General features: G+C 51.6%; 4 protein-coding genes across 4 annotated transcripts; 3 read left to right on the top strand and 1 right to left on the bottom strand.

The window, feature by feature from the left end:
* Nucleotides 1–270: 270 nt before the first annotated feature.
* Nucleotides 271–1,989, top strand: NECHADRAFT_78990 (uncharacterized protein; the record flags this gene model as incomplete). Its single annotated transcript, XM_003052082.1, has 2 exons — nt 271–1,406; nt 1,449–1,989. The coding sequence occupies 2 exons, from the start codon at nt 271–273 to the stop codon at nt 1,987–1,989; spliced, it is 1,677 nt and encodes a 558-aa protein (XP_003052128.1).
* Nucleotides 1,990–8,161: 6,172 nt separating this feature from the next.
* NECHADRAFT_104083 (uncharacterized protein) lies at nt 8,162–10,525 on the bottom strand (the record flags this gene model as incomplete). Its single annotated transcript, XM_003051631.1, has 6 exons — nt 8,162–8,890; nt 8,944–9,361; nt 9,418–9,623; nt 9,677–9,815; nt 9,878–10,269; nt 10,492–10,525. The coding sequence occupies 6 exons, from the start codon at nt 10,523–10,525 to the stop codon at nt 8,283–8,285; spliced, it is 1,797 nt and encodes a 598-aa protein (XP_003051677.1). The 3' UTR covers nt 8,162–8,282.
* Nucleotides 10,526–13,863: 3,338 nt separating this feature from the next.
* Nucleotides 13,864–14,730, top strand: NECHADRAFT_38082 (uncharacterized protein; the record flags this gene model as incomplete). The annotated part of the gene is made up of 1 exon (XM_003052081.1): nt 13,864–14,730. One exon carries the CDS (start codon nt 13,864–13,866, stop codon nt 14,728–14,730), a length of 867 nt encoding a protein of 288 aa, XP_003052127.1.
* Nucleotides 14,731–15,292: 562 nt separating this feature from the next.
* Nucleotides 15,293–17,451, top strand: NECHADRAFT_37522 (uncharacterized protein; the record flags this gene model as incomplete). Its single annotated transcript, XM_003052080.1, has 4 exons — nt 15,293–15,334; nt 15,392–15,477; nt 15,538–16,827; nt 16,878–17,451. The coding sequence occupies 4 exons, from the start codon at nt 15,293–15,295 to the stop codon at nt 17,449–17,451; spliced, it is 1,992 nt and encodes a 663-aa protein (XP_003052126.1).
* Nucleotides 17,452–22,836: the final 5,385 nt, after the last annotated feature.

The following is a 22,836-nucleotide window of genomic DNA, read 5'->3' as shown; positions in this document are numbered from 1 at the left end:
CCCCGATACCACCATCGTCAACCTTAACTTTGTCCGAGATGGCATAATGGCCTCGCCCGTCCTTCGTGGAAGCTTGCCCGGTCGTAGGGATCTAGCTGCACTGAATATTCCTCAATTCCACCATCGAGACGGCTGATCCCCTGGAAATGCGACAAGCGAGCTACGCCTATCATGGAACCCGTCGAGATGGGACCCAATCCAGCATCCATCTCCCCCACGGATGATGATTACCGTCCTCCACTTCCACCACGGCCGCCCGCGAGTGCCACCATGGACCCGTCCGCACTGCAAGCACAGGCGGTCACAGCAATAACTCCCGTGGAAGTCCAGACGCTCTCCTTTCCAGATGGATCTCGTGGAACGTTTCCGACTCCTGGTCCCGATTCTGTACCGAGTCCAGCCGATAGCGGCCATGCCTCTCCTAGTCGACATGAGAGCAGCCTCAGCGGTGAGGCGGACGAGACCGCCAGTATCATGAGCTTTGCACCGACCATGCGACCTGCCGGAGATATTGCCAGTCTGCTTGCCGGGGAGCTCCATAAGAAAAGCCCAGCCTGGAACTTGCTTCGCTCCCAGTCAGCCACCGTCCAACCCTTTGAAAGGAGCAGGACAGGTGCTGACGATAAGCTGAACGAGTTTCATCATGAATTCGATCCGATCCAGGAGAATGATAATGACGACTCCGGAGACGAAGAGAGATTGCGCATTTGGAAGTCGAAACTCAAACATTACCTGATCCTGTCGTCGGCCGGAAAGCCCATCTGGAGTCGTCATGGAGATCTGAGCCTCATCAATTCTTCCATGGGCGTGGTTCAAACAATCATTTCGTTTTACGAGGGCGCAAAGAACCCCCTGCAAGCCTTTTCCGCTGGAGAAACTCGTTTTGTCATCTCGACCGAAGGACCCCTCTACTTTGTCGCCATCAGCAAGCTGGGCGAAAGTGACGCACAGCTGCGGGCGCAGCTAGAAGCTCTCTACATGCAGATATTGTCGACATTGACACTGCCCAGGCTAACTCACATCTTTGCCAACCGTCCATCAACCGATCTGCGGAAGCCACTGCAAGGGACCGAGTCTCTACTGTCGTCACTGGCTGATACCTTTACAAAAGGCTCACCCTCTGCACTCCTCGGGTCATTAGAGTGCCTTAAGCTTCGAAAATCTCAGCGGCTTGCTATAAATAACACCTTTTTAAAGTTGCGGACCGAGAAGCTACTGTACGGCCTCATCGTGGCTGGCGGGAAACTCGTCAGTGTCATCCGGCCCCGTCGTCATTCACTCCACCCCAGCGACCTTCAACTCATCTTCAACATGCTCTTTGAGAGTGATGGGATTAAGGGAGGGGGTGGAGAGAATTGGATTCCACTATGCTTGCCCGCCTTTAACAACAAAGGTTATCTCTACATGTATGTCAGCTTCTTTGATGGCGCATCTGGAGAGCAGGCCAGCTCCCCAGCTGCCGCACAAGGACGATCAGCGGATGAGGAAATCGCCATGATTCTCATCAGTGCCGATCGCGAGAGCTTCTTCGAACTCAAGCAGATGAGGGACAATGTGGCCCAGCAACTTGCTAAGAATGGAACTCTGGCTATCATTCAGAATGCCACCCGCGCTGGCCGCCCAAAGATACACGAAATCACCCCTGGCAGCCAGGTCAGTCATTTCTTGTACAAGTCACGGGCCAACGTCCAGTTTTGCATGGCCTCATTGGACCCCGGCTTCACCGAGCTAGTTGAGCGCAGGAGACTGATGTCGGTGTATCACGAACTACATGCGTCAATACACGCAAAGCACTCGCATCTCAAAGTGTTACACTCTGTGGGGGATGATGCGACGTCCTTGGCCTGGATAACCCCAGTCTTTGAATTCTACTGCGTGGCCGGACCCAATGTTTCGAGGGCCACAATAACACAAGGGGCAAACAAGATCATTCAATGGGCAAAGAGAGAACAAGAGCGCCTTTTCATTATTGGCGGCGGTGTATTCTGAGGTCTCGCCTCTGGTTGAGGACTTGCCTCTATCTGGGGTCATGCCACCTAATCAATCCTTAAATCCAAGCCTGTAACCTCGTCATGGTCGTCGTTGGACCTGAGAAGACTAACACCACCAACGCCGCATTAACTCATTTATTATTCATCCAACCCCATGAGCAATTAGATGGGGGTGCTCGGGTACTGAATTCAATCCATTACTTCGACTCTGATGTCAACTGTTTTGTGGTGACCGTGTAAGCTGCTCGACTACCGTCTAGCTCTGTTGAGGCAATGTCGTCTGCTGATGGAGATGTGGCAACACTGGTTTGGCTTGCGGCGGGTTGGCTGTCGAAGTAGTCGCCTTTGTTGGAGCTGGAGTTGGAGCGGCTTCGCACGGCGCCCCACGATCTCTTGGCCCACTCCAGGATGCGGTCATTGACTCTTGCTCGACGTTTGGTCTCCGACTCCCAGGAAGCATTGCGATGGGTAAGTCGAAGAGGTGACGGACGCTCGCTATCTCCAATGCTAGTTCGGCTGTTGGTTCCGGTAGACGGGTAGCTGATGGTATCGGTGGCAAGGGTTGTCCTTGAAGCGTTCATGATGGCCTCGGAGAAGGGAGCGTCGAAGTCCTCACGGAACCGGGGACTGCGTATTGAAGGGCTCCGGAGCGAAGTCTGGGGACGTTGAAAATCATATGGTTCCCGGATGGGGAGCGGGAGAGTGAGGATGGGCCTCCGGTCTTCCATTGTGGCGAGACGGGCGAGATTCCAAGGTGTCGATTGTCCTGGTTCAAAGGTGTGGGTGAAGAGGGGAAAGGCAACGGGAACCCGAGACACGATATATGGAAGGGGCCGAGTCTAAAGCCACGAGATAGACACGGGAAGGGCGGGAATAAAGTCGTCAAAGGCTGAAAGAAGGCGTCTGTTATTGACAATGGTTTGTTGACTTGACTTGACTTGACTTGACATGGGCGACCGGGCGAGAGGGTTCCCTTTTGTTCAAAATCAAGTGACCCCCAGTTTAACAAACATGTGCATCCGGCATTAGCTCAACCTTTGAGCGCCAAACGATGGCGCTACAAGTGAGCGATAGACCCCTGACTAGTCTTGGACAAGACACCGCGTGGACCCAGCCATGGTGGGCAGCACGGACTGCGGGGATACGGCGGTGGCCAGTTGGATGCGAGGCTTGAAAGGCCAGACTTGTCCACAAGGACGGAAAATCTTGAAGGGTGGCCCAGGGTTGGCCAAGGGGGACCCTCTACTCGTCGACGGTGCAAGCCACATCGGGAGCCGTCTTGACAAGAGCGGCCATCCTGGAGCGCTTTGGGTGGTAGCGCTTCCAGAAGAGCCACAAGCCCCATGCCCTGCTAATTAAACCCTGTTGCCGAGTCAGATGCCTCCCTCGTCTTTCACTTCGGCTCTCTGCGGCCACCCGTTTTCGGTACGGGGTTCCGGTCCCGTCCAGACCCAGGCCATGTCCCTTGCCAAGGGCAACAATCAAGACAATGTGTTTTATTTATGGACATGGAGGGTAATGAGTCACGCTACACACACGACATTGACAAAACAAGCATTCGGTCGAGGCCGTCCACGAGGGAGTCGTTTTTGCTGCCCAAGAAATGAGTGTGTCTCGCCTGGCGGGTCCCGGTCCTTACCCTCCACGGGCTGGGCTGGGGGTTTAATGGGAGATCACGGGAATGTCTCGGGAGAAGGGTAAGGTTCTTTTTTTGTTTCGTGACAACTCAGCAAATGGAAAAAAAGGGACTCGACTCGAACTTGCACGTGAAGACTCAGCGGTGAAGAGAGCTGCTTGATGGTGATTGCACAGACACAGACGACAACCACTTCACAAATGTCCCCGTCAAAGCGTAGCGAATGCTTGATGACGCCCATCCTGTCGGTCATGACAGGGGGGACGGCGTTTGGGTGAGGCGCCACCGACGTTGATTCGACTCACCAAGCATTGTTGACCCGTTGATTTGACCAACAAATCCTCTTTTACTTGAGAGTTTTCAAACCCGAAGGTAACGTGTGGCCTTTCATTTCAGCAATTGTTTCAAGTCGTTGGGTTGGCAGAGTTCCCCTGAAGGCTAGTGCATGGCCGATCCTACGCCGTTGGCAAAAATGACTCTTTTCAATTGTGGAACCTGCCACTTGGGAGGAACTCCTCGGCGACGGTGATGGCTTCATGGCAGCTTGGACCCACCTCCTGCATGAAGGGTTATGTCCTCCTTCTGCACACCCACGCAACACGCAGCGTCATGGAGCTTTGCGTTGTCAAAGTGATCTTGTGATTCTTGGCTCTTTGAGTTGTCACTGCTGTTCTCTGATCTGTCAATGTTGCTCTCGGGCTCCTTCCTTTGCTCCTCAACATCAGAAAAGAGCCCGACGACGAAAATGGCAAGTGCCATTGACCACAGGTATTCTGCTGGAAACCTCCAGTCAACCAAATGCTCCTTCCAAAACTGCCTCTCTGCTCCTGCCTCCCAATGAATGCCTCAGCCTCTCCATTACCCGTAGTTCTCCTCCACTGGCCAATCTTCTCCCGGAGAATGTGTTTCAATCTGCCTGTGACGCCTGTCATTTTGGCTTGTAATCGCCTACTCCAGCTTTCTTGGTCTTCTTGGTCACTTTGTCGTCGATGAACATTCGCATATCCCTCAGTTAATTATATGCCTCCAAGTCTCGGCACATCGAGAAGTCAATGTATCACCATGGATCTCGAAGATTCCCGACACAGATCGGTCAGCCAAACCTCGCTCCACAGTTCCTATCAAGCCCACGAGAGACAGAGTGACATCTCCAGGTTGCGGTCTCCTCCCCAGCTACGTCGGCCGTATCAGAGTCTGAATGAGACTTCTGCTCTTCTCCGCTCTCCTGGTCCCCTCGAGAGCATGCTAAAGACGACCACCGAAACTGGGGATATTGGCATCTTCTCCATCAAGCCTCCAACTCCTTCGATTGTGCACCGCCATCCTCGACGCCCGAGGCCTGAAGTTAGAGTACAGAAGCGTCCTTCTCGCTCTCATCCCAAAGGTTTTCAGGATGACCCTGGTCGAGATGACCGCAAATCGCTGCCCTCGTATCGAGACACAACATCCGAGATCATTTCTCTCTATGGTTCATCGGCACATCCATCTCTCACTCGATCTTTGTCGCCCTCTTCCGAGGATGGTTATCGTTCCCACTCCTTGACAACGTGTAGTTCAAGACGAATACCGTCCTTCAAATCCTCCGGTACTTTTCAGAGTCTGCCAAGCACAAGTGGCCTCCAACGCCCTCGCTCCCCATATCCATATCCAACACGCTTGAGAAGACCTGGGGTTCGACCTGCTTCTCCCGCAATGTCGGACAACGGAGTCATTGATTACAGCAGGATGGTTGGGATTGATAGGGTCTCGCAGGTTTGTCTGCCCGGCATCTCTTTCTTCTGTTCAGTATCTCACCGTGGCAACAGCGTACTGTCTATTGGTCTCATAAACCCAGAGGCCCTCGCAGCCATCATCAGTATCCTCCCTTATCGATGCGACCTGAGTTCAGCCGATCGACACCTTCGTTGCCCTCACATCCATCTCCTGGACCATATCAGTATGGCCCAGGACCCAGTCGTTCAAGAACACCAAGCAGAATACAATACTGGGGTCCACGGCCTCAATACCGACAGACAAGCTCCAGCGACCAAAGTATTCGGTCGGCCAGTTTGACGTCCATTGTGGAGATGTATCAAGGAATGCCACTGAATACCAATGTGCCGCCATCACGCGCGGCAGGCTCGTTTTATTACGATTACACCGAAGAGTTCGAAACGGAGGCCCCATACGAACAGGAATATGCTGGTCCTCTTTGTCCAATCCCTCAGAGGGCAGGGGGCATCAGACATCCATTCTTGCTAAGAACGGACGGCACAGAGACCACAGACGATTCGGATACCCCTGCTACCATTGATTCAAGTGGAACCAACAAAGGTAAGGCGATCAAAATCTCGGTGTATCGGTACTGACCGAAGCAAACAGATCACTTTGAAGCTCCGTCAGAAAAGGACACAAATTTCCAGTCAGATGCAGATTTTGACAAGGCAGATCAGCAGGCAGCCCAAAGTCACCAACCTGCACATGAAGGGGCTCTATCCCCTCGCTGTGCTTCAGTTGGAAGCGGTATCACCGTTTACTCTCAAAATGATTTGGCACATGCAAGACGTGTGCATTCAAGCTCGGCACCACCTGCGGATGTACAGCATTTGATGGAACAAGTTGAAGTCGATGGCTTCTAGAAATCGCCCTCGATCCGTCAAAACACTCACAGCCCATTCAGCCCCAAGACTTTTCGTCGTTCCAAGACATTGGGTGCCGAGCCCAATACTCTGGGTCTACATCTGATGCACCTATGCGGTCCCTACATGAACAACTATTCTTCCGATTCCATGTTGACTGAGCGTGGTTCTGTTGCTCAACTCTCTGAAAGTGGGCAGCTTGATCTATTGGATGATGAAGAGGTAGATGGAGAAGAAGCCATTACTGCTTGTCAAGGAGAGCAGCAGTTCCGAGAAGGCTTTCCAGAAATGCCAGCGCCTCCACCCCCTGAAAACCGACCGTCCCAGCTAGAAGAGTACGCCATGGCAACGAAAGGACGAGCAGGGAGAGGTCGTCATCGCCGAAACCCTGCAACCACAGACATTATTGTCCTAAAGGACTCGATTCCTACCTTCCCCAATCCAGGACGACAGAGGGCAAACGTCGACATGCCTATCTTCTCCCCTAACCCTATTTCTCCTGCCAAGCAACTCAGAGTGACGAACAGTATCCCGCAGCTGATGAAAGCATTGCCTCCGTTACCCGACGAGGCACTGAAGACCGAATCGCCTCATGGAACCTCTCCAACGGAGACCGAGGTTTCTACAGGCTTGCTGTACTCCAGTCCAGTCAATACAGCCGTATCTGTCGAACGGGAGCCCAATGCAAGCACTGTGGCTTTGAAGTCTTTCTTTTACGATGAAACCCCAGAGCCACGTTCTCACCAGCAGCTTCGAGTGAGCCCTTCACGATTCAAGGTTCGACTGAGATCATCCCAGTCCGCAGGATTTCAAAGGGAAGGTGATGATTCCTCAACAGTCCCTAATAGAAGCTCCAGCAATCCCATCAAGCCCAGGCTTAGGCTCAAAGTATCTCGCAACAAAATCAGCCAGAAGCCGTTGGCTCATGACGGTACAGTCATACGCAACGCCGATCTTGGACATTTCAATTCTCTCTTGGAACTAAAACATTTTCCTCAAAAAGAAACGTTAACCAACCGTTCTAGCTTCGGGGAAGCTCTCGAGGAAGAGCTCGCCCACTTAGGGATAGGGGAGAACAGACTCTCCAGCATCGATGAATCAACAAAGAGAGGTCGGCATTGTTCATCTGACCAGTTTGACATCACTTATCCCCCTTCACACAGAGGGATACCAATAGCGACACCGGTCCCCCAGCCAAATCCTAGAAGCGAGCCCGGGATATCGAGACCCCAAGCTTCCTCTGGCCGATCGAGGAATTCCAAGGTACCGGGAACAAAGGTGTCATTTCTCCGGCCAAGAACCGCACCAAGGGCGAGGATAAGAAAACGTCGAAGGGTATCAGCTGTGAACGGTAGCGACCCAACGCCTCTACGACCCAGTGCTGGTCATTACAGCTCTTTCGACGAATCTGGCATTGGATCTAGTCCAACGAGTCAGGGTCTTCAGCAGAAATCACATCATAAAACCCGGCGAGTACGGCGTTGGGCATCAGAGGCGAAACGAGCAGTACGATCCTATGTAAGAAAAACTTTGAATCGCCCATGGCATTCAGAGAATTGATGACACACGATGTTTTCCAATTGCATCAAGGTTCACACAAGCGATGATTATGGGTCTCGATGGTAAAGGGTGCCAGGGGACAATAGAGGCAATGGAGGCAGCTATATTAGTGGCTGAGGTCAACCGCTTGGAAGATTCGTTCCAGGCCCTCCAAGGAATTAGTGTGTAAAGAATTTCGCGTGCCACTCGTAGATACTAGAGCGATTGCAATCAGAAGAATTGTTTGTGGTGCAAGTGTATTCTTAGTACTTGGTCTCGAGTCCCCCAGCTGGTTAAGGAAATAGAGATTTGCAGTAGTAGGTTCAAGTGTTGATTCAAGACCAAGTTTAGAGGTTGAACAAAGTCAAGATAGACTGAATCGACATTATGCTTTATTGTCTGGGCTAGGGGTATCATAGCTGCAAAACAGAGGCGAAATCATTTCCAACAAATGTGCTGACACAATTATAACCGTCAATATCACCAATATCATTGTCATCATTGCTTGGTCGAGTTGCCCATATCCCACCAAGCCTCACACCGCTCTAGCTCTCCCCTGTCGACACTTTCCATCGTCAGGTTACCCAACTCGAACACCAGTCGACTCTGATCGTCACCCCAATTCTCCCAGCGCGGAGTATCCTCGTAACGGTACTCGTTGGGGTCGAGAGCGCGAACGAAGCTGACCCAGTAGTTCATAACTATAGGAATCATGGGGGCGTTGTAGGTGTAGTAGCTGGCTTTTGATCGAGAGGCCATCATGTCTGGACCAAAGACAGCGGGGGCGTTGGCGACGTGAGGGACGCCACGACCTTCTTCGACAAAGTCCTTGATCTGGACGTTGTAGCGGTACCCCCAGATATTTGTGCTGTTGGAGTTTTCGGCGACGGCGTTGAGGATGTTGTTGACCGGGCAGATGAAAGTGACTTCGCCGTAGGCTCGGGAGGCCGAGGGGAACCAGATGTCGTGCTTGGGGAGACTGGGCTCGCGGGGATATAGATCGAGGATGGTTTCGGTGTCGTCATCAGTGAGATAGGGGTACTCGTTCAACATGAACCTTATGAATTGAGCAGAGCTGCCTGCGTTGACAGCATAATTGGAGCCCTCTAAACTGGGGTTAGTATTCAATCAAGACAGACTCATTGATCTTGAGACTCACCATTGGTACAGGCACCAAACAGGAGCGGCACCTTGACAAAGTCGCCCCTCTCATAAAGCTTGGACGGATAATCAGGAAACATGTCGCCGTCGGTACAGGGAGCCCAGTAGAATGTGGCCGGGTAAGTTCGGTCAGCGAAAGGACCCTGCCTGTTGAACTGTTGCAGATCCTCGGAGCTCTTGCCGCGCAGGCAGGCCATCCTGTCCTTGGCGTCGAGGCAGTCGACCTTGGTGAGGATGTCTTCGTATTGGTACTCCAGGTCGTCGGGCGTGGGTTGGCCAGGCATGAAGGTGGACTCGGAGATGACGCCGGCAAAGAGGCCTTCGTCTTTTCCGCCGTAGGCGACGAGTTGGAGAGCAACAGATCCTGCTCCGGCGGACTGACCGTGAATCACAACATGGCCAGGATCACCTCCAAACTATTTTAGCAGTCAGTATGTAGTCCCAGTTCATGATCTGGATGAGTTTGTCTAACCTTGGAGATGTGCTCCTGGATCCACTTCAACACAAAGCGCTGGTCAAGCAAACCAGCATTAAGATCTCCATCTTCCTTGACATCTTTCCCGGCGAGGAAACCAAAAAGTCCGACACGGTAGTTGAAGGTGACAAAGATCATGTTGTTTTCCGAAGTCTCGATGAGCTGCGTACCGTTGGTGTAAGGGGCCGAGTCGAGGATGTAGCCTACATCAGGGGTGAGCCAAACCAGCCAACAAGCCGCGGATGAGATATCTTACCACCAGATTGAAAGTACACCATCACGGGGAGCTTCTTGTCGGGGTTGGAAGTAGCCGGGGTCCAGACGTTGACGAAGAGACAGTCTTCGTGGTATTGGCCGCCGAGACCCTGCTTCACACCAGGACAAACTTTGCCATACTGCAACAAGTTAGAACTAATCAACGCCTCATGAAACTCCGAGTTGGATTGAAAATGCTTACATCTTCGGCGCTCTGAATGCCCTCGGTAGATTCAGGGGCCACGGGAGCACGCCATCTCAGGTCGTCGATGGGAGCTTTAGCAAAGCGCATGCCGAGGAACACTGTAATGCCGTTTCCCAGTTCCCTTCCTCGATACTGTGAGTAGCCCAGATCAACGACACTATCCTCAATTGCATGATTTGTCCCGTTGTTGGTTGAGTCATTCGAGTCAGTAGAAGTCCCATCTTGGCTCTCTTGATTGCTTCCACCCCCACCACCACTCGACTTTTTCAGACCAAAGTAAAGTCCAAGAGTCAACGCCAATATCACCACGATGGCAGCGGCGACAATAGAAAGAATGAGTATCCACCTCTTCCGCTTGGGCTTGGTTACTGGTGGTTGTTCCGGTGGTGCTGCAGAGTGATCGGATGGGCGCCCAGACTCTTCAGAGGAAACCTCCGGCACCTTCGGGGTGACGACTGTGGTGGACATTCTTCCCGTCTACTAGCTGAGTGATCTGCAGCTTTTCCCTGGGTAGTAAGAGATCGGCTGCCTCTAAAAAAGAGGGCGAGCTGATAAGTGGCACGATGATCGGGATGTGGGCGTCAACAATCACCGAGTCTTGTATGAAACACAAGAGACGGAAGAGACCAGACTGAATGAAGCCATGAAAGGCAATTTACGTAGATTAAGAGAAAGAATCCTTCGAGGACAAGGCCTCCTGCACCTAGGGAAGATATGACATGCTTAAGAGGAACCAACAGCCCCTCACAGGGCCTGCTCGCTCTTCTCAGTCTCGCTCTCTCTTTTTGCTTGGCTTCCCAGGGCTGAATAGGTCTAGTAGCCAGGTCGGTCACCATGGAAAAGGCATCGCCACGCACAGAATCAGGCAGGGTTCCTTTGCAACGCCCTGCCATGCGCAGCTGGGCAAGGGTAACCGAGTTGTCTTGGCGGTTTAGACTGAAAGATCTGGGACCTGAGTGGTCAGAGGGGGTCACGTGCGCTGACCATTCAATCATCTGCTTGCCCTTGCAGCATTTGCCAAGACTGACATCAACCAACAGCTCGCAGGGGGTTTTGACTCTCGGCGCCAACCGCAAGGTCCCGGTCTTTTTGAACAACGTGGGAGGCGTTATTGGTTCCTTTGATGGCTTATCCGGCCGAATTCCCCTGCGGGTCCGAGTTCTAGACCTGACTACACTCGAAAGAGTCTTGAAGAGTCCGAAAGACAAGGGGGTTTTTCAACCAGGAACAAGGCGCTTCAGTCCCTAAGCGACATCCCCCCGTGCGGTAGGAACGGGAATGGGGCCATGAACAGCGCACATTATTATCCCTCAATGCCCTTGGCCCCTTGGCCCTTGGGCTAGACCCTGCATGATCCCTTCGGACTCTATCTTTCTTCCGAGGACCACCACTAAACGCGAATCCGGAACCGAGACCTTTCATCCCCTGCAAGGGTTTTTTTTTGTGCTTATCACCGACTGAACTCGCCGATCTCCCTTCCCTCGCAAGGCTGAAGAGGAGACTTGACTCTGCCTTGTGGTCCCCTATCATGATGCCAAGATCTGATAACATCAGGGAGAAAACTCGCTTCGCCTGAGGGTTTCAGGTTGACAATCTACAACGCGACCAACCCAACAACTCGGGTCTTGTTGGTTGCCATCACAATGTCTCGATATGGAAATCGCCGAATAAACTGGGCGGTTGGTGCTTCGAGCCCAACCACGCCCATCAGGTGACTCACTCATGACGCTATCTTACTTTTGACTGCCTCGGCTGCTTTCTCCCGCCAATGTTTAATGTTAAATCTGGCTGCCCCGGACTCAGCCCGGATCGCTTACAGCTTTCTTACCCGGATGACTGCCTCCGGATTGCAACACCCCGACGGAGCTCAAGTCCGCCTCCGTCCAGAGGCTCACTCTGATGCCCGATAGAACTCGGTGCCCCTGGCCCCCACGATGCCGTCACCGACATCCCTAACACCTCGGCCGGCGGGTGCTTCCCTGACGCCGAGGCGGAACAGGCACAGACACCGCTTGTCCAAACACCTCCGGATGTCTGTTGGTTGTTGTTCGTCCGCTATTGTCGACCCACGCCGGCCCCGCGACCGAGGCCATCGCCAATCATTCTTATAAGACCCTAGGCTTGGGACGTGATTCCCCGCCCTTTTGAGAGATGAGGTTGTTTCATGCGACCTTGTCTGTTGGTGCTCACTCCGAGCGTTTTCATTGCAACCGTAAGGTCAATAATCCTGTTTCAGCGCGGAATGTGGGAGCGAATCACGTATTGAAGAGTTGGTAGATAACCGCACTTGATGTAGAGCTGGTCGTGATAACAGGCAAGTGTATTCTCCTGCATGAAAGGTCATTTGAGGCGTCCTCGTCCTAGTATTAGGCCCATTGCACATGGCCAACAGGTTGTGCTTTAAATGAGGGCATAGAGAAGATCCTGCTCATGACATCACAAGAGATGAACGGTATCTTAGTAACAAGGCAATTTGCGATCTAGTAACATCGTCAGGGCAAGCAAGAAGGTGGCTCAAAGTGTTCAAGAGCAGTAGTCCGGACTAACGTGAGGCTCAAGGCCAACAACAGGCAAACCTAATCGTCAATGCATCAAGGAGCCAGAGCCAACCAACTCTAGGTCTGTGAAGCAGCGCTTTTCTTTGAAAAGCTGCGTGCCAACGTCCAACTGAGGGTAACAGATAAATATGAGCAGTCGAGGGCTCAGAAGATGCTCTCGCACGTGCTCAAGATAGGTGACAAGAATGCAGCCCCTGGGTCCATGTCCACACAAGGGGTTTCCCAACTACCGGTGGCTCACTTCCCGGAACTCAGACGAGCACAACGGTAACATCAAAGTATAGAACATGATCTATGGATCTTGGTTAATGTCACATTTCCTCGGTCCCGTATAAGTGTCAAGTATATATCCCTCAGTTCGTTGTTTCCTTGCACAACAGTGAAGATCTCTCTCATAAAAAGTTGATACAATGTCTTGGTCTTTTCTAGAACTAGCAGTTCCTTGGACCCATTTATGACGATGAGAGTAGAGCCAGTTGCTAGGACTCAAGCAAGATATTGGTCCCGATGGTAGTACACACGGGCCATGTTCACTCACGCCAAGTTCGAGAAGCGCCACGCGGAGGCGCCTCGCCCGTAATATGTTTCAAAGGACGTCAGGCGCCCTCTTCGGAGATATCTTGGGATTGAGGTATCACTAGAAATGGACTAGAAGTTGGCTCTCAGTAGCCTGGGGTTGTGGCGTATACTTGGACAAAGTGTCTCGAGTATCAATGAAGATGTGATTAGTGGTGGTGAAAGGAGTGCAACAGTGACAACAGCAATCATTGCTTGAACCGAGACAGTTTGAGACAGGGTTCGATGCAGCTACTCAAACATAGGCATTTTTTCTTCGGGGTGTGTTATCACTCAGTAGCTATCCAAAAGCGAGACTCCAGTAACAAAGTCTACAAGTCTGCGTGAGTCTTGGAACCTGGTGCGTGGGTCATAACTGCACTCCTCGACAACAGACAATGGACTCTCTTCACAGAACTATCTCCGTTTTCGGAGGAAATACTACAGTTCTAAACCCCGATGACCATCTTCATCTTGCAGCACGAGGGTGTGGGGAAGTTGGGGACTATCATGACGGTGGGAATATCGCCTAGTAAGAAGGCGGAGGCGGATGTCCGGCAGGATGAACAACAAAACCAACCCCAAGCTAAGATTCTCATTGAATTGAGGGCTTTTTGGCGTTATCATATCTTGAGAGAGGAAAATAGCACTCCGGACAGGTTTTGAGGTTTCATTGAAGATAAGCTGTCTGGTTCGCGACTGACAACCCGAGAAGCCAACAGGGTACTACCAGTTGCCATTGATAGTCGAGTTGAGTTTCTTTAAACGTGTCATTATCTCCTTTAACCTATGTCGACAGTATTTTTAGCAGGAACTCTTTACCTATACAGTTTCCTATAGTCTTGACATGATTCCGTTACCATGGCGTTGATGCTAGCCACAGGAAAGGACGTCCGATCAGCTGCACGTGCAAACTTACACACAACCTCAACCTCAGGACTAGCCCCGGGTCATGTCCAGGCGAATCTCATTGTTCTCCCGTCCCGGTATGCAGAAGATTTTCGGATGTTATGCGTCCGCAATCCCGTCCCGTGTCCGTTGCTGGCCGAATCAGCGGCTGTGGGTCGGTATGATGCCGTCAAGTCGTGGATCCAAGGCCTCGGGGGAGACGACATACTAGCCTCCGGGTTTGACTTGAGGACCGATGCCCCGCGGTATATGGTGTACAAGGACTCTCGATTGCAAAAGGCCAATTGCAACGACATCATGGCGGAGTGGACAGACGATCATGTGGCCTTTCTCATCGGCTGCAGTTACAGCTTCGAGGCAGAATTGACGGTAGCTGGTTTACCTCCTCGTCATGCTGTCCTTGGAAGAAACGTGCCCATGTACCGAACTACGGTACCTCTCTGTCCATCGGGAGTCTTTACAGGCGGTACCTATGTCGTGTCAATGCGGCCCTACAAGAAGCAAGACGTCAACCGCGTCAGGCGCATCACCAACAGACACAGCAACACACACGGCGAGCCCATCGCGTGGGGATGGGATGCAATAAAGACCTTGGGCATCAGCGACATTGACTCGCCAGAGTGGGGAGCACCACCGCTGACGATGGACGGACGACGGCTCAGCGAGGCTCAGGATGACGAGGTGCCCGTCTTCTGGGGATGTGGTGTGACTCCCCAAGAGGCGGTGATGAGGGCCAGACTGGCGGGTTTAGTCATGGCGCATGCGCCTGGACACATGCTAGTTCTGGACGCGACGAATGAGGACATTATTTGCCGGCGGCGGCTGTGAGTGAATAGCTGCGAGATGAGATTTGCCTAATTACAGATGATGCAAGATGGGTCATGCCAGGGTGAGGAAGAGACGATGTGCAGAGGGCAAAGAGTAGAGAGTAGAGGGTAGAGACGAGATTAAATAGGTCAGTGATCAAGTGTTTGTGAGAAAATAAAAGAAATTGAAACAAAATTAATGGACTAATCATATCTGTCGTGATAGATAGTAGTTGTGAGAGAGGTCAAGTCAAGTGACAGCGGAGGATTCCATATTTAGCGCGCATCTCGACTGCTACCCCAACCTAAATTTCCACCGCCAACCACGAGACGGAGACGACCGCAACCACAGCCCATCAGCTTCAGCCTCTTAAAAGCCCCCCTCGGCTATCGTCTATCCGTTTCGCCATTCTTGGTGCCTGTTAAAGATTTTCCTGTTTCCCATATATCGCCACCAAACCGCCAGAGTCCGACTTCGTCATCATGGAGGAGACTCCGATGGGTGAGTCCATCAAGATATCGTGAGTTCTACTCTCTCTCCACTCCCCTCTTGAGGGCTCCACTTCAGTGGCTCAAATGCGCTGATGCTCTTTGAAACCAGCTGCGAGCGATGTCGTCGTCGCAAGGTGCGTATGGCTCTGTCAACTTGTAATTCTCTCATATACTGACTCTCTCTCTCTTAGATCAAGTGTGACCGCAAGCGTCCATGCTCGCGTTGCGTCAAGGCGGGCACAGAGTGTATCCTCAGCGGAAGTGGAGAGAAGCAACGGTATGCGCCATCACATCAGGCCAGCGTTAGGAACAGCGGTCACTAAAGCTTCAAACCAAGGCCGATATCCAAGGGTTATGTCCAGGCTCTTGAGGGTCAGGTCGCCTCACTCGAGCTGCTAATTCGCAAGCTCGCAGTGGCCGACAGCACCGAGAGGGATGACATACTATCAGAATTGGCTCTATCTCCTCCAGCTTCACTCGATCTCTCGCACAAGTCACCTGGAGATCATCAAAAGTCAAACACTGACCCCAAGGTGGTTGCCGCGCAAGTGCGCTCCGGCCAGCTCCGGCGTCCGCGGTCGAGCCATGCCACTCAGTTCTTTGGCGGCACCAGCGCCTTTCACATTCACCTCTCGCAGGATGTTTCCCTGTCGTCTAATGATGGAACCTCTCACTCTGAAGCTCACTCGGCGCCTCCCATGCTCGGGTCCATGCCAAACACCATGACGGACAATAGCGTCACCAGCAGCCCTCGCGATCCTAGCTACGTCTATGCGCCTCACGACGAGACCTCGCAGACGTGCATGGCCGCATACTTCAAGTATCAGTATCAGTTTCACATGCTCGTCTACCGCGAGTACTTTTTGCGCGACTACGATGTGGGCTCGGGGAGGTATTACTCGGATGCCCTCCTCTTCGCCATCTGCTCTCTTGGCGCGATGCAGCTCGACGATTTCCGATCAGTCTCAGACATTTTTGCCAACCAGGCCCAACAGCTCATCTACGCAACTCTTGACAGTCCAGAACTCACATCCCTGCAGGCCCTGGCCCTATTAGGATATCGCGAGATTGGTGTAGGCCACACGTCAAAGGGCTGGCTCTTTGCCGGCATGGCTTTTCGACTTGCGCATGAGATGGGTCTCCATCTGGACCCGAATAACTGGGATGCCTCGATAGAAGGACCTTCGAACCGCGACACGGAGATTTTGAGACGAGTCTACTGGGCCATCTTCATCGCCGACAAGCAGCTGAGCCTCTACTTTGGAAGGCCTCCGGCTCTACATCCGAGCGAATCCGACGTGCGTAACACCATCAGGCTGCAGTATCCTCCAGATTGGGAAGGCCTCCTCGACACGTACATCTGCAAAGGAGCCTCGGCGACAGAGTTTGAGGACGGTGTTGCTCTCGTGGGATCCTTCATCTACCAGGCCGAACTATGCAAGATTGCCCACGTCATGATCACCGATCTCTTCGAGAACCGTCGGGGCAACGTGGACGCGACGGTGGCAGCCGCCAGGTCAAGGCAAATACACGTGTCGCTGACAAAGTGGCTATCGAGCCTCCCTGGCACCCTTCACTGGAACCAATGGACAGTGGGTGTAGTGCAACCCTCTGTGCTCCGCATGCAGTGGGTGGGCTCTCCTTGGCCGTGGGTTCCTATTTGCTAACAGAGTCTAGTATGCTCTTCCATACCATCATGATCATCCTTCACCGGCCACCTTCGCACATGTATGAGAAGCCAGGCATCGCCGAGAGCGAGGATGTCGAGATCTGCTACGAGTCTCTGCAGGCCATCCTCCGGCTTATGAGGACGTACTCGAGACACTACCGTTTCCGCTCATTACCCCTGGACTTTGTACAGACTCTGTCTACGGCGGCGGGCACAATCATGATGAAGCGCTTCTTCCAAGGCGCTTCGTGGGACGATTCAGACATTGCACGTTCACTTTCAACCATCATCGACGCCATGGAGGAGGTCCAACATACGTGGCCATGCATGGGCGAAATCAAGGACTACGTCGTGCGAGCGCGCAACGCACAGGTGGTGGTACCGCCCGAGGACCCCCTCAACGTGCCAGACCTCATGAACGGCCTGGAGCTCAGCCATAACGTCACGGCCGAGCTCATGGCCCAGTGGGGGGAGGAGCTGGGCACCCTCGTGACCGATGAGTTTCTGAGCATGCAGCTCCAGGGAAGCGAGCAGGGCATCATGGCGCCTTTCGACTTTAACCAGCCTCTGGGGCCACAGTAGTGACTAGACTGAGGTTGAGTAATTCAAGGAGTTGGTGGGGATTTTTCTTGTAAAGAGTGTTGTGTGATATGGGCAAACCATACGATTGAATAGACTATCGATATCACTGTTGCATTTAGACCACTGGGTGAATATTGACCAAGTGATGCAATCCTAGAGGAGTTTAACAATGGGAGTTACGTTGAGCGTACGTCCTTGGCTGCAACCGATCATCTTGGGTAAATTGGGAGCATAATACTGCTGTCATGACAGAACCCTGCCACTGAGGTTTGCCAAAGCTACTGGCAAGCTCAGACAAGCTGGTCTTGGATTGTTGTACGAAAAGCAACCAAGTTTCCCTAAATATGGCATCACGCTTCTCTGTTTCCTAATTAGGAGGTGTTCAGCTACGAGTTTCTTAGAGTCAATTATCTGGAACTAAACGACAACTCTCAACAGGGCATACATAACCCACAGGAGTCAATACGAAACTCTCTTCCCATCCTGCATTGAGCCCGACTCAGTTCGTTAGTCGCGGCCCACTCTCCCGCTCAAGAGCACAAACTCGGCAAGCCACCTCAACAACAGCTGATTGGCTTCCGTAGCTCAGTTGGTTAGAGCGTCGTACTAATACTTCATCAAAGTGTTAAGTAATGCGAAGGCCTCTGGTTCAAGCCCAGGCGGAAGCAAGTTGTTAAGATTCCTTCACACGGGCATCTTGGATTTCTTTTTAGAGACCTTATCTTACATTTTTGGCTTATGCTAGGTATCCGTAGTCTATACTATGCCCACGCAAGGAAAGCCCCCCCTTCATGGGCGAACTTGTTAAACTCGGGTTATCACTCAGGTTCAAGGCCTGGCGGGAGCATTGCTCTCTGTCGCCCATCGAAGAATACTTCAACCTCATAGCATACCCAGAGGGTAGATCAAGGCAACCCAGTCAAATAGATATAGTTTTACACAGTCAAACCATCATGCCCAATGCCTCTCTGCCACCCATCAGCTTCTATTTTTGCTTTTTTTGCTTTTTTTGAGCTAAGAATTGTGGTGTTTTGTTGTGGTGATACTTGGAGTTGAACAGTCGGGCAAATGTGCGTTGTTTGTTGCTGAAGCACGCAGAGGAGCAAGCCTCCAATGATGAGTGGATGGCTATGGGAAATTCTCCAAGTGGGCTGTGCACAAGGGGGTTGTCAGTTGATAGTCAGGAGCAATCCCTTTAACAACAAATTCACCTGGCAAGTACGGAGTAAGTTGGGCAGGTAAGACCATTTTGGTCGGTTGCTGACTATTTGCCTGAGGGTAACAAGTAGTTGTCTAGTTCCGTCATCGACAGCTTGACAAGCAAGGATAGCATCTACAAACCACACGTATCATACACGGGCTTCTTGATCAAAAGCATAGAGTCCACCTCCCAGGTCTCGTGTATAAATACCCCGACCTGTCCCCGCTTCCTTTCCCTACTCCCACTTCCTTTAACGACAAGATCAAGACGATGATGTGATCAACTGCGTGTTGACCTATCCCATCTCATTAAATACTAGCCGCCCGCTATTGCTTCAAGTATATATATTTATATTAGTGTTTCCTAACAACTACATTCGTCTCAGAGCACCTCCGCTAGGCGATGCGTTCAACGCCCGGTGTCCGCCTCCATGAGTTATCACATTGCATAACTCCTCATTTCTTCCAGAGGGACATTTTCTTCTGGGACTGAGATCTATCGAGGACGAGGATAGAATACTCCACTTTCAGCAATGAGAGCCACAAGCACTGACCTCGAATGGATTTGGCGGGACTAATCGTCTTAACCAACACTGTCGTTGAGGTTGTGGACTCTCGGTCACACATTTATATATCTGTACCGTCACAAACGAGACGTTTTGCGTACAGTGCCCTGGCTTCCAGGACCAAATGATGGTCCACTCGGCTTTCTGGATGGACTTGTCCTTCGCATGTCTCCCGCTGGGATAGAGACTCGATGATCCGGGACACTTCTCGCCAGTCGAATTCCACATGGAGGAAGGTTCAGACCCGTTACACTCTGGCCCTTTAGGAGGACTTCTTCAATGGTCTAAATTACGAGGGAGCCATTGGGCTATTGCGGTCGAATATGATACCTTTGCTACAGTAACGCCAGGTCAGAAGATCTGAGTTGACAACATCAATTTTCCTCATCTTCTGTACCAATTTGCACAGTATCAGCACCCAATTCTGCCAAAGAACAATATACTTGTTCCACTATCGGCCCATGTTCTCGGGCACCTGTCCGTTCTCAGACACGACGCCCATGGCGGGAACCTCCCACTTTACACACCTCTTCGCATGGATGAGGTAAAATGTCACTTGACTATATATACTGAGGGAGAAAGAGAGAGGCCATGTCTTGCTGGGTTGTTGAGAAATGTCATGAGACGATTGAAAAGGGTGCAAGTCCTCTTTACTTTGCCATTCTGGTTGGCAACCTCGAAATATCAGAGTTTCTCATCAACGCAGGGTCTTTGCTGAACACCCATTTGGACAACGAAACCACGGGCATCCTATGTCAGCAAGCTCACATCTCACACCTCTCAGAGACCCCTCGAACAGGGTTCCGATATCTCTAACATGGCGCTATACATTGACCTCCCGATTTGATAGACAGAGTCATGGCTCTGTAAGACGCACTTGAGTATATATATCCGACAACTATCACCCTTTCAGGCAAGCTTTGCCTTCCGCCGCTTTGCGATGAGCTAGTTATGGACTTTTCGTGTATAGCAGTGCATAGACTCTTCCCTAGCTTACTCTCCCATGGTGGGCCTCTAGTCGGTGGAAAGACAAAGAGGGCATTCGACGTATCCATGGAAACTACCATGGGAGCCCTACAGACGACTAAGGAACAAGGAGACCGCCCAGGACTTGCGACGGGTGTAACATTTGTCGCTGATCTAATCAAGCGGGAAAGGCAAGAAACGACCAACATGACCAGTGTCGGGCAGTCTCGTCTTGGATATTGAGAGCCCTCAAGTGGCAAAGAAATACATGGAGCCATTGTTGGCCTCGGCATGAACAGTACGAAACGTTCAACCCTTTCTGCGAGAGCTGTGTCCAGCTTGCCACAAAGTCGATGGACACAAGATTTGCGGGTTTCATGATCTCTCACGAGCTTGACTTGGCCAAAATCCTCAAGACACCGCCCTTATTATATAGATTTCAACATCACCATGAAACGACATGTGGGGATCTTTCACAATTTGACAAACACTTCACCAGTATGCCACTCTGATCCCCTATCCTTCCCGAGCATCCAGGATGTTCGACTTGTCCCTGGTGTACAGGCGTGTTCAGGCAACAATCTTCCTTTAGAACGTTTGATCGAGACCATGTTGCAGAGGGTGTGAGAGAGTTGGTGATCGACTCCTCGGTCCTCTCGTCCGCGATCTTCACATCATCCTTGAGGACAACTCACAAAGAAAGGTTGCTGGCTAGCCAAGAACCTGCGCAACCTTGAGTTTGCCCCCTGCGTCTGCACCTGGGATGAAACAGGGAACGGCAGCGTATGGACCTGAAGGAACGGACGTGGTTGTCACAGATCAAGTTCGCACGACCATTCCCTTATATTTTGGCTTCTCCTTGTTTCGATTACACTTATATATCAGCCATGACTTGGAAGTCCTCTCCGGGCGGAAGAAACGTAGAGAGGGCCGAGGAGTTTGGTCCTGAGTAAGTCCGAAGAGAGTACGAGTGGACGATCGACTACATCATCAACAGGGGGAAGAAGCTAGATACTCCCAACAACGTCCTCATCTGCCCCTGGAGAATCCCCATTATTTTTATTCTTATCTTCTGCCTCCGCAGGGGCCGCCACGTATATACACGAGAAGGTGGGGGGAGTACGAGGACAGCAACAATCCAGGGGAGGACTTTGTGCATGTTTTCGAACAAACTTCGATGACCCGGATTCGAGGCAGAGGGTTTTATCACATTTTAGGATATTGCTCCAACTGGGATCCAAACTTGGACCATCGGCTCGGTGGTGTTAAGGAAGATGGCCATGAGGAAGAATCCGGTCGTCTTCAAACCCAACAATCAACCTGCGAAATCTATATACCAGTGACTTGGCATGCCGTGGTCGAATCTTCACCGTGCATATCGAGTCTTAACGATGGACCCGACAACGAGCATGGAGACGGCATCTCAACAGCGTTCTACTCTTCTTTGGGTGGCTAGTCGCCCGATTGTGTTCCTTGTCTCATGCTCCTTTATAGAGAAGGGGGACATACATCCTTTGACGACTATGATCAAAAGATCCGATCTGTGTTTGAAGGCGACTATGGAACCTCATGGCAAAGAAACATGGTACAAGCATCGACATGGAAGACACCGACAAACTATATACGCGAGTATGTTTGGCATGTGACTTTGTGGTCGGAACTTGAGGAATCATTACAGATATAGAGAGAGCGGGAAACGGCTATCTGTACAAGATGAACTGGGCCACACTTAGCCCCCCCCCCTCAGCCCAACCGGACTGTGGTGTCACGCATTCCGCTATTCCTGGTCAAACGACTGGCGAGTAATCAAATTCCACGGCCGTGGACACTGATGTGGGAGTGATTTGACCTACCTCTATAATCCATCATCTGTGTCCGGTTGAAAATGCAGGGCAGGTGCATCATCAAGTCATGGGCCAGATACTCCATATCCCCTTGCAGAGAGGACCTATATATACATCAACCTCAGGCCATCAAACAACGCCTCAAAGTACCGAAACGTCAAACCCCATCAAATTTTCTTGGATTATATATCAGTACAAGTCTTGGCCAAGGTAAAATTGAGTCATAGATGGCCTCTCATTACTACGCTGGCACACGGTCGTGGTCACGCTCACCTCACGCTGGCCCGTCTGACGAAGACCTTATTGAGACTGCCTCACAAGTGGCGCGTTGATAAAATGCTCCAAAGTCCCTTCTCTTGTCGTATATATAATTGGAATAGCGGCACCTTACCTCAAACCTTGACATTTCGGACATTCATCCAGAGCTTCGACATCAGATGCCGTTCTACTCCAGTCTAATTATTCATATATACACGAAAACATATTGCGAGAAGAGTCGCTGGCTTGCGCAATATATTATCTCTCTTCATACTTTAACTACCTTTTACATGTCTCAAGCTACACATGGTGTATGACCACACCTACGACCCATGTATCTGTTTCTGTGGGACCGGCGGCAGGGCCGCGACATTCGGTGCCCGTGGTATTGATCTCCAAGGTTCGGTGCTCCGAATGCGCCATCTTGGAAGACAATGTGGTAGATCGTGGAAATGCCCAGTGAGGATCACAGTCCAAATGCCAAGCATGTGTCACTCTCCCTCTGGTGAATGGTGGTGCCGTCCCAGTTTGACGGCCCGAGACAGTGCTTT

The sequence above is a fragment of the Fusarium vanettenii genome (assembly GCF_000151355.1).
Source record: "Fusarium vanettenii 77-13-4 chromosome 4 genomic scaffold NECHAsca_3_chr4_2_0, whole genome shotgun sequence".
NCBI classification, from domain to species: Eukaryota; Fungi; Ascomycota; class Sordariomycetes; order Hypocreales; family Nectriaceae; genus Fusarium; species Fusarium vanettenii.
The sequence above is the reverse complement of the archived record's forward strand: the minus strand, read 5'-3'. Positions and strand labels throughout refer to the sequence as shown.